This window comes from Myzus persicae, unplaced genomic scaffold, assembly GCF_001856785.1.
Source record: "Myzus persicae strain clone G006 unplaced genomic scaffold, MPER_G0061.0, whole genome shotgun sequence".
NCBI lineage: Eukaryota > Metazoa > Arthropoda > Insecta > Hemiptera > Aphididae > Myzus > Myzus persicae.
This window is the reverse complement of record NW_019104202.1, coordinates 98,585-108,996: the sequence shown is the minus strand read 5'-3', so window position 1 is coordinate 108,996 and position 10,412 is coordinate 98,585. Positions and strand designations below refer to the sequence as shown.

The window sequence follows — 10,412 nt, the reverse complement described above, 5'->3', positions numbered from 1 at the left end:
ACACTCATATATACTGTACATGTTTGAGTATAATGAATAACGAGTACAATTATTATACGCAGTAGTACAAAGCTCATACTTTAGGCCGTATAGTATCTTTTATGGATTTTTTAATTTGTAAAAAAAATACTATATTCGTTTAAAGTTGAAATATTATATAAATAGTGTGGATGTGTATACGATTTCATATAATGTACGTACCTATACGACTATACATTTGTATACATATTATTGTATGCATATTGATATTATAATAATAAACCGATTACGGTTGATCGACGATTGCATATTCAACTTACTTTTCGAAGTATGCATTTTCGGGCGTGTTATTTTAGTCTCGTATTATTTTTAATCATTTTATTATTATCTATTTTGCCCAGTGACTTTAGTCCGGAAATGTAAAAAATAATTTTCTTTCGTAAGTATACAATGTGTACATTGTATATACATAATGTATTTATGTCATTATCCCTGTAAGAAGCTACTTAATATTATTCGTGAACACGACGTTAAAGAATTGTGATATTGGTGACATTGAATAGGTGAATGGTGATTGCCTTTATAGCGTCCACTGTCAACATTTGAAAAGTGGTAGTTGTAATGGCTAGTGTAGTACCGACAACGGATGACAGAGAACTCCTAGTCACAATCGGATATATTTTGTGTTGCATGATAAAATGCTGTGTTAATAATTAAAAGTGCGTTAAATTATATAACTATACGGTGGAATGGCGTTGATTTTGGGTTTTTTAACAGAATAATATACTATTTTGAGGTACCTATACGTAAAATTATAACGTGTTAGTCCCGACTTCCAATACTTTAAAAGTCTGATATTTGAATGCACTCAAAGTGGTACCGTCTCATGAATTGTTACAACACCTGATGACGATGCTAAAGACCTAAAGTTATTCCATAAAACAGCTCGACTGAGTAATAATTGTTGCACCCCGACCGTCGCTCCCCTACCATTAAACAAATAAAATAGTTATTCTTTTTGCTCTGCCCTGATTGCTCCTCCGGTTACAAGCCATTGATGTGGATGGCTTCACACGCGACGTACTTATTACGTTATATAATTTCTGAGACAGACTTTGCTCTGAAATATTAACTAAGTTAATGTGTAAGTGGATGAGATGAATATATGTACTCTAAATATTGGAATACGTTTAATATCACTTTCCAATATTCTCCAGCTGTGCTGCACTTTCACCCATCGAACAAATTCTGTTTTTAAGACATGCGTTAGTACAATAACATATTATACGCATGGAGTCTGTCTGTTCCGAATAATAAATACACTAATGCGATTTACAAAAGTAGAACATAATATTGTAGAGTCTTCGATCGGAATGCGATTATCTTCAAATACCTAGTGTAAGTTTCGTACACCGTACACCTTACACACTTCGATATAGGTGAACATTTGCTAATATTTGTTTTATGAAGGAAAACAAACATAAATGTGTTGCATGAACTTTATATTTTGATATAAAATATAATACCTAACATGTTATTGAAGACAATACAAGTATAGCTCAAAAGTTCAATGATTGCATAACATTAGGTGTCTACTATATAGGTATTGATAAAATATGATATCTGCAGTCATACGCCAAGCATATAATATGATTTATTGGCAAGTACATTAACGTTTTCAATCTTATTTGCTTTCGTCACTTTATTTTTTCAATCGCATATAATATATTAAGTATGGCATAACAAGGACTGGTAAAAAAAGTAAAAATTTTAATAATATAATATATTTCTGAAAAATCATATTACATCTTTATCGTCTATACTTAAGAAAAAACATAAATGTTTCTTTTCGTTTGTGTGAACAAATTCGTGATAAAAGAACTCCTTTCAATATATTATATTATATAGCAGGTACCTATCGTGTTTGAAATCTTCTGATGCATAATAATTTTGATTCCATTTCTCAATTTCCCTCATTGGAATGTATCAAAAGACCAATAATACATAATTCATTCTCATGCTATCGTGTAACTTGCCACTATATGTTACCACACTTAAAAATTTTTTAAAAAAAAAGAAGAAAAACCCTTATTCTTGTTTGACTTTATAGTTTCGGTAAAGCACGATTGAGTACGGTGTACCAAACTTTTTTTTTTAAATGAAATACAGTTACTGCGGGCCACTACTAAACTATTTTTATGAATCTCTTTACTTCTTAGGGAAAAAATTCTGAGTGTATCACGACGTTTATGGTCTCACACTACTTGCCATGCGGGCCTTGTCAAAGAGTATTTCATAAATTATCTGATATTAACATAGTCTAAGTACTGAGCAGCTATAGAGAAAACCCGGTTTGATTTTGTCTAAACAGTATTCATTATTTTTTATTTTTTATTTTTAATAAAACGGTTTCTTTGGGCTTGTTATTCATATAATTGTTATAATTTATAATTTATGTGTATAGTTTTATACCTATGTATACTATTTGGTGACTGTCGAATACGAATATAATTATAATAAGTGCAGACTTGCCTATTATATTAAATTGAATGCATTTAAGTTCTAAAGTAATAATTTATTTTAATTAAGTTATAAATATATAGCCCAATTGCCGGTATTATTTATACATTTCATATTTTTGTTGTGGTCCAATACACGGGCAATAAAACATAAAAATAATTTGTTACGAAGTAGATAAAATGTGGTCCGATTGCCGACCGCCCATTTTCCCAATTGTATTTGTGTCATATCTGGGTGCTTATAATAGTATAATTTATAAAGTTAAGCTATTGAGGAACGCATTTATGTATAATTTGTATTTAAATTTTTATGAATTGAGTATATTACTTTTTTAAGTAAAAACTAAATATATATACATATTATATTTGAAATATTTTAACAAATAAAAATAATATTAACTTTATTTATTAAACCTCAATTATATATTTATATCCGTACAACTATAATTTAGAGAATTAAAAAAAAATGACTATTATTAATACACAAATCATTTCTTGAAAATTGTCTATTTTACAACGAACCATCTTGAACAAATGGATGTGCCCGTGTACTCCTAAATGCTAAGTTTTACTCTAAGATTTGTTTTTTTATTGTTACTTCAGAAATAAATCAATATTTTTTTTGTCGATTAATATGAGCTTAAGTTTTTAGTATAAGCGTTAGATGTTTATTTTTTTCCTCTTTGGTTAGATACTGCAGTGGACCTTTGCCAAGCTATGGTTTTTTAAACGGTTGGTTAATCGTATAAAATCTTTCTCAATATTATCACCAACACTCTAGGAATTGCGTAATAGACTGTCAAAGTTCCAATTTGTAAACGAGTTCTAACTTAGGAGATAACGATTGTGACTAAATAAATTAATAACTTTAAGACCATCAATCATTATATTTAATTTGGAGCTAATTCCCATACATGAGGTCCAAAAATTAAACTGTCATATAAATATCAGCGAATGAGTGTTTTCTCTTATAACTGACATGTAGCAAGTAACATAAGTACATATGTCTTAATGTTCGAGCTTATTGCTTTTCAATTATGTTATCGACATCCAATTTGTCATCTTTCGATTTTGTAAGATATGGTGTACAGAGAATAAACAATGTTTAGTGTCAAAAATTATGTTTGCATAAAGCTAAGTGTTTAAGGGACATTTTATGTTTAAACAATTATAACTGTTAAATGATAATAAGCTAATGCACAGCCTTGATGAACTTGCTTCTATAATTATTTGTAAATATAATCAAACGTCAGTAAGCTCTACAATAAATAATACTTTTTAAATATGTATGTACTACGGAGGTATCCACTTGAATCATATTTCGTATTCAAAAACAAATTATAATTCATTATAAAAATAACCGTGTAATGGTAATTAAATTATGGTAATTTAGAAAATAGTGAACTGAAGAAAAATGCTCGACTCGAGGTTGACTATTATAACATTTATTTGATGTACAGAAAACTTCTGATATAATAATTCTGAATTGATCAATCTTTATTAAGTGAAAACATTCTCTGATCCGAAACCTTGTCGTATAATAAACTATTTTGAGGTTAGTGGCAGGCCTGTGCAATAAAATTATAGGTAAAAAGGTAAATTATACAAAATATTATTATACGCATACAATATATTATAATGGAAATAATTACGGTCCACGTCAGTGTAACGATATATTATATTACTAATATATAAATATATAATAATAACGAATATGATGTGTTGTGGTGAGATGTACACGCGATTTACTACCGCTCTCCAATATATATAAATATATATATACTGCCGGGCCGATCACGCAGCTATAGGGGTATCGGCGTGCTAACCCCACCCCAAACCCACCCACCCATTGCAATTTGTTTAACACTGTTTAATACGTAGGTTAAATATAATATATAACAGCTCAATGTCGTTGGTTCTTTGATGTGTGTACAGTGTACACCTGTGGTGGTTCGTAGTTTATGTAACGGGGGAGGGCGGGAGGAGGGGGGGGGGTGAATGGAAATATTTCGTGACATATAATGATGATGGAATGAAGAAGACATTGCAATTTAGTGAAAAAATTCCTGAATTTCTATGATAAAAACTAATTTCATATTATAACTTCTCGCCACGGAAGAACACTGGCAGAAAAATCAATCGTTGAACATAACTAAAATTTATATTAAGAGGATTGAAAGCGACAATCGTGTATTTGTCCGACATTCTAATATTTCTGCAACACATCAATTTGTAGCGAAATCTGCTTGAGATCAAATTTTCCAAATTTAGATTTATTATTGTTAACGGCTGTCGTTATCATAATAACATGTTAAATAAATCCATACTAAAAAAGTTCAAGGGCGCGGAGATTCAACAACCCCTTAACCCCATCCCCTCCAGAATTTTGAATCTAGCAGGCTACTCTACAGGACATACTTTGTTCTGGAAATCATCACACTTACACAGCGAATTATGCGTGACTAATGAGCAAAAACAGACAGAACTTATCGAACAACAGACATACATGTACAATTTAACATAATGATATTGAAATATTTAAATGTTTACAATTATTGATGTCAACGGAATTAAATGTTTATCAAGCGTACTACCGGAAATATTAAAAAAATATCTATACATATGTAGTGTAAATTCTATATAAATCTGCAGTACACGTATGTACGCCTAATACCTTTATGCTTGGTTCATATTATTCAAACTTGTATAATATTATTATATTGTACAACATTGTATAATTATTGTCGTCGCCCGAGCGCATCAGAAAAGTATAAAACAATATTATAGAATCGTTGAGCCCTTTGAGTTGGGATTTTGTGTAAGTCACTACCCGACTCCACTAATTAAGAACGAAATCAGATGGTACCCGAGTCCTCCCCCCCCCCCCCCATACGCAAATATATATATTATGATAATAATTATATTGTGTTGGCAGCGTTACTAGAGCGAGACGCGTAGGTGCATATTAAAACAATAATAAGAGTTCCTGAAAAACAATATGGGTTTATATTATATTATAATATTTAATATTTATTGTAAGGACACTATATTGGTCGTCGGGTGATTTGCAGAAAATATCACGGATTTATCTTGGTTATTGTATTTTACCCACTTTGTTTTTCATAATATTACTATCTAGTCATCGTCTTGGAATGCCACACTAACATGTAATAGTTGCAGGAATAGATGTATACGATTTATTATTTTATCGTAACGATCATATCCCGATAACGGCGAAGTGGTAGTTTTTTTTTTATAATAATTGACGAGTTTATAATATGGGTTCTTATTGGTGTACTAGCTTATAATAAAAAATGCATGAAATTCAGTAGTGGAAATGTATGCAACTGACGTTGAGACGTGCATGACATTTACACCGTTAAACAAATTTACATAATATATCTTTTTTATTAAATTATTGGAACTTGCATTATGTATCATTTTTATATCCACGTATAAAAATTTGCACATCATTTTTTTCAAGTTTCTTTACATAATATAGGTACAGTTTTTTTGTTTAAATATTCATGTGGGTGTAACACAAACGATTTGTTAGTAGGATTTTTAACTAAAAAATAATTGGTTTTTTTAAGAAAATTTACTTTCTAAACTAAAAATTAAATTTTTTAAAAACATTAAAATGATAATATTTCACTTGTTTTGCATCATCAGAACTAAAAAAATATTTATTGCTATTCGTATCCTTAGAAGAATTATATAGAGGTTTAACCGTATATTATGTACTTATGTCATACTTTATTTATGAATGTAATTATCTTGTTGGAAAATAGATATTATTATTATAATTTAAAAAAATTCATCTTAAATTCTTACTAATAAATCAAACTGCCATGGTTGATAAAATGATAAGTATTAACTGATAAAACATGATGATTTTGGTTTTTTAATTCTATAGAAATAAATAACTATTATTACTTAACTGTTTGTATTATTAAATTATTTGTGATCTGGTATAAACATGATTAAAGTTATTTCATTATACTACATATACAACTAATATGTTTTTCAAGCATAAATACATTGTTTTAAATGTTGGTTAGAACGTCTAAAACAATATCACTTGTTGAAATCACTTTCCAGCCTTGATTATAGGCGAAACGAAGAATATCTCACAGGTATACGTTCAATGTTCGTGGTACCTCGCTTCGTATACGACTGTCCATCGCAACCACTCTATGATTGTTTAAAACAATACTTTTTTGATTTATTTCATATAATACTTAACGATCTCAATTCCTGAACACTAATCCCCAACTATTTATGAACAAATAAATACTATTTTTTAATATATTTTTATATTAAATGAATTGTGCAACGTTCTTAACAGCTGCAGTACCGTGTTGTAACGTGAGATTTTTAAAATCAGATATTTGGGTCTCTCTCCGGTAATAATATTGGAGAGCGTTAGCGCCGCGTGACAACGGTGTGAAGTACCTCACGAAGAGCAGCCTGAATATAAGGGGCACATACCTGTCGATGGATATGGCCATTAGGGTGAACACGCTGGCGCATATGGACAGGACTGCCACGAACTGGCTGATCTTGCAATAGGCCGTGCCGAACGTCCAGTTGCTGGTCAGCATGTAACTAAAGTTTACGGACACGTTGAGCGTGGACACCATGGCATCCGCGATGGACAGGTTCACCAGGAAGTAGTTGGTCACGTTCCGCATCCGCTTGTTGGTCATGACGATCCATATGACGATCAGGTTGCCGCCCGTGGCCACCATGATCATGGGCACAAACAGCACGGTCCATGCCAGCTGGTGCCACCACGGCAACTCGAATTGGTTGCTGTCGGGCCACGCCGCGCCGTCGGTTCCGTTGCTGGTCGAGTTGGGCCCGCCGAAATCCGATCCGTTCATGGCCCGTTCCGAAACCTAAGCACGACCGAAGTCCAATAATTATATTACTATCAAATTCGCCGTCATACGACGCTCCTTAAAGCTAAAACAGTGTACGACTCCCCACGAGCCTCGGCCAAGGGGAAAATAATAATACACAATAATATCATAATATAATACGGACACACGATTTGTGGTCAGGGAATTTGATAACAACTAGTGGACAGTGGTTGATAGGAAGAGGGAGGTACCTACTTCATAACCTCATAATATTTTGTTGTTTGTGAAATCGTTGAAATCATTTCATACCAATGACGCAAATACGTGTCGTCATAAAATGTCTTCCAAGCTCATAATACTAGCGTAGTATACGCGTCACTGTTTGTATTTTGTTGTACCTAATTGTTAGTTGTTATACTATAATCATACGCGAAACCATTATCGTATCCAATGTTCTTCCAAAAATTTAATTATTTCAGCAAAAAAAAAAGGAATTATTTCAACATTTGATACCATGCATAAGACGAACATTTTAATGTACATACTAAGTACTAATTTAAATTTTAGTTATTCTCCGTTGCGGTGCGCATTTGTGTAGAAATGGAAAAATATCGTGTTATCTAATAAGCCTTTTCATTGCTACACAATGACATTGTATAACAAGAATTATGGTGTACTTATTTGTATAGTCTAAGAAAAAAGGGAAAACTCCTGCACTCGATATAACTTTAAGTCTTGGAATTTGGGATTTTGTCATACAAAACCTCAAATTAAGACGATTTAAAAATATTAGTACAATACAATAATAATGAAGTAAACAATTTCTGGTCCGTGAACTAGTTTTGTATACAATTCGATTCCAATGTACAATTAAATAGTAACTAAATCCTCAAGTCAATGAACGTGAGTGTTGGTGATGTTAACCGAAAATGTGTACGACTGAAACTTGAAAGTATTAAACATATTACATTTTCAGCGTTTATAATATTATTATATTTATTCCTTCAATGTCTCCGTCGCTCGAGGAGAAACAATACTCTGGTAATACTTTCTTCGAGCATAAATATATTTTTAATTTAAACAACAAACCAAAAAATTAGTTCAACCACTCATCCCTTCACAACGGTTCCATACAATAGCCTATGTGCTTGAATGCTATCTCCCATGTTATTATAATATAATACTATATAACAGGTGAAATCGTGGAAATACTAATTTTTTGCATTAACCGACAGCAATGAAGGGGTGACACCGAACGAAAAATAATATAAAACCAGTCATATAAAAGTACTGGGAACAGCCATCTATTATAATATTATAGTGTCGACGGGAATACAGCGTTTGCAGTTGACGTAAACCGTCATTTCTATTAAGTATACAAAAGTTGAGAACAATGTTAAACAATATATATTCATACAATATGCATAGTGTCATAGTATGACTGAAAAACATAAAAAACTGGCAATGACATTTTAATATCTTATAATAATTGTTTCACGTCGCACTACTGATGAGATTGGATAGTATAGCAATACTCAACTAAAAAAAGACACATTCTAAGTAATAATATTTTAATGGCTTAAAGTCTTCATTTTTCATTAAAACTATTTAATCAAGACAATTATTAGACAAATTAGTATCTGTTTTAAATTTTAAAAAATCAATAAAATCATGAATCACATCATTTTTTTAATCTGTCAAGTTATATTATTGATACAGAGACATTTACAATTTTTCATTATTATATACGTACATTTAGATTTAAATAAGTTCCATATAAAGAAGAATTAAAATGGAATTTACATATTTTTGAACAAATTAATACAAAATGTTACGTTTGTTTTTAACTAATTTATAATGTTTGGATTAACAGATCGATGCAACCCCGTTAATGGATCGTTTTTTGTTAGTAGAACTATAAACATCGGAACCGTCACAAGAACCTAAAATATAATTAATAATATGGTAATCAGAATTTTGATTAATAAAGAAACTATACGAATACCTATCAAGATTGTATACATTTATGTAAAATCATGTACCTCTCAATTTACGAAACGATATTGTAACAATATTAAATATTTCCATCACACTAATGATCGACATATTATAATTTTTCGGAAGAGTGAAGAGTAAAAAAAAAGGAAAACTGTTGTAAATTAAAAAAATATCTTACATTCATTCTACAATGAACGTAACACGATCGTTGGAGTTTGCTTGTATTTCTTCATTTATTTGGACAAAATAGTTATTTTCATGAAAACAACTAAACAAATATTTTCCAAAAAATAAATAAATTATATTGATATAAATGATATATATAATATATATATATATATATTCTGTATAGAAAGTTATAACAAATTAAATTAATGCATAAGACATATTTCGTAAGACTGTCGTTTCGATTAAATATTTTCGAAGATTATACTATTTAAAATGTAATAGTTTTGTCGGAAGTTCTAATTTACTATTAAACTTTTATAAAAACTACACATTTAACTCAAAAAAATGCATACGGACCTACGCGTGCATAATATTTTATAAATTTACAATACATATATTATTAGATGTTTGTGGGTGTGTGTGTAAATATACGAGTATAATGAAGATAAAAATCATTCTCGGAACGTGACTTGGGGGACACAGTGAAAGTGCACGTCGAACAAAGATGTAGCTTACAATACAGAAAGTCGCTAAAAATATTCATCCCGAGTTCTATATTGTGCGTTCGATAAAAAAAAATAAGCATAAAAAAAAACGAGTTCACATGAATAATATTGTCTGATAACTATGTAGTTTATTGTTTTATACATTTTCATCGTATAGGCAACGGGTAGCAGATTCCATGTGAGTTTTGGTAAAAATGTTTTTCACTTAGATACTCTCCCTAGGTACCCTCCCTCTCCCCAGGTTATAACTTATAATGGTTACCTATATTGAATATTCGTGATATGCATAGTGTAAATTGCTGTTACGCGTAGGTAGGAAGGTAATAGAAATACGCCAATGGCTGAAATCATATTATTAAACACGAAGTTTGCAGCAC

The 10,412-nt window shown here is 30.7% G+C and overlaps 1 protein-coding gene across 1 annotated transcript in view; it reads right to left on the bottom strand.

Moving 5' to 3' along the window:
* Positions 1 to 6,760: 6,760 nt before the first annotated feature.
* The window catches only part of LOC111039950 (tachykinin-like peptides receptor 99D), an 83,151-nt gene continuing 79,499 nt past the window's right edge, over positions 6,761 to 10,412 (bottom strand). The window contains exon 3 of the mRNA XM_022323622.1: positions 6,761 to 7,399. Coding sequence (XP_022179314.1) covers positions 6,818 to 7,384 — 567 coding nt within the window. The 5' untranslated portion in view covers positions 7,385 to 7,399 and the 3' untranslated portion in view covers positions 6,761 to 6,817. The remainder of the gene's footprint in view (positions 7,400 to 10,412) is intronic.